Here is a 1,540-nt window from a genome sequence, read left to right as displayed (position 1 = left end):
CTGGTGTGATTCATCACGAGGGACTAATTAAGATTCTCAGGCACATCATACGCATCTCTTTCCATCATATGTCATACAACAACTTCTCAAAAGCCTTCATGTGTTGAGGTTGAAGACCAATTGCCACTGACAAACTCCCATCGTTGGCCGGGCTTGGTAACATGAATGCTAGCCCCTCAAACATAATCCCACCCGGTCCCATGAAAATTGGCCTGCCCCAACCGAAATCAGCATCATGAATTGGCAGCCTAACCCAACTAGTAATCCCGAGATTAGGGCACCTAAATGTGTGGGCCCCGCGGACGAGGGCCGATAGACTAGGCTGAAGTTCTAGGTAATCAAGGGCTGATCTTAGATAATCGTTGTCCATTCGCGCCAGCGTGTCGTGGATACGACTCGCGGCATACCACGTCGGTTTTGATTGGATGTCGCCCGCCATAGCCATCGGCGTGGCCGTGAAAATCACATTGCCAAAGTAGCCGGGTGGGAGTGGGGGTTGCAGCCTAGACCTTCCGTCAGTGGCAATGTACAACTTGGTCTCTTGGTCTTCGGGGAGCTCGCGTGCCTTGCACGCGCATCTCCAAACGTGGCCCGACAACATCGCATAGGAGCTATAGTTGATTGTGTTGCCGTTTTCCTTGGATTTGGTTTTCAAGGTGTTGAGTTGTTCCCTTGTCATTTTGAACATACCAACCGCGGTCTCAGGACTAGATTGAGAGTCTTTGGTTGGCTGAGCGGTTTTCATGGCTGGGGCAGGCTTGTATTCTACGTGCTCGAAAGCGGGGCGAGGCGGATCACGGGCACGGAGCAATGTCCTGTCTATGAATGGTGGAATTGTAAGGTCAAGACCTCGAGCCATGTCGGACCATGTGTTGACAAAATGGAGACCGGAGAAACCGTCCGCGGAATGGTGTTGCACGCCAACACCAAGTGACACTCCACCGCATTTGAAGTAAGTAAGCTACAGAGATTACAATCCAAAAAAAATAAAATAAAATGACAAGCTAATTCAGCAACGAGGACATGAAATTACTACAAGCATGAACGAAATTTGGAGAATTTATTTTAGATATTAAAAAAGACCTTATAAATACTGCTCAATTTTGAATCATTGTATCATAATCAAATTCTATCAGTACACTTAATTATTTTGATATAGTTCTAATATAGTATAATGTTAAAAAAATGCAGTACTAGTAACACCTACCAAAATCTTGCATGGAAATTTAGTACTTAAGGTGTTTGCGGAGATAGAGCTACAGTTTGTTGAAATTATTTTTCTATCAATAAATAGTCTTTAGCTTATGGCAACCATAAATGTATTTTTTTTTCCCGGTCAAAAAGAAAAAGAGAGATCAACGAAGCAGAAATAAAGGAAAAGTTTACAAAATTAAGAAAAAGAAAGAGAAAAATAAAAGATGGAAGGAGAGGGAGAGGAAGCGTGAAGGCAAGGATTAAGGATAAATTGTAACTTTCCTAAAACAAGAGTTATAGTTTATAGAAAGAAAAGATTATGGTTTCTACCCAAAAAAAAAAAAAA

General features: G+C 42.7%; 1 protein-coding gene across 1 annotated transcript; it reads right to left on the bottom strand.

Moving 5' to 3' along the window:
• Positions 1-6: 6 nt before the first annotated feature.
• LOC112095183 (shikimate O-hydroxycinnamoyltransferase-like) lies at positions 7-961 on the bottom strand (the record flags this gene model as incomplete). The annotated part of the gene is made up of 1 exon (XM_024176866.1): positions 7-961. A coding segment is annotated over one exon (897 nt), but the record flags the coding sequence as incomplete, so codon positions are not given.
• Between the last annotated feature and the right edge of the window lie 579 nt (positions 962-1,540).

The sequence above is a fragment of the Morus notabilis genome, unplaced genomic scaffold (genome assembly GCF_000414095.1).
Source record: "Morus notabilis unplaced genomic scaffold, ASM41409v2 C11421874, whole genome shotgun sequence".
NCBI classification, from domain to species: domain Eukaryota; kingdom Viridiplantae; phylum Streptophyta; class Magnoliopsida; order Rosales; family Moraceae; genus Morus; species Morus notabilis.
This window is presented reverse-complemented; position numbering and strand designations above follow the sequence as displayed.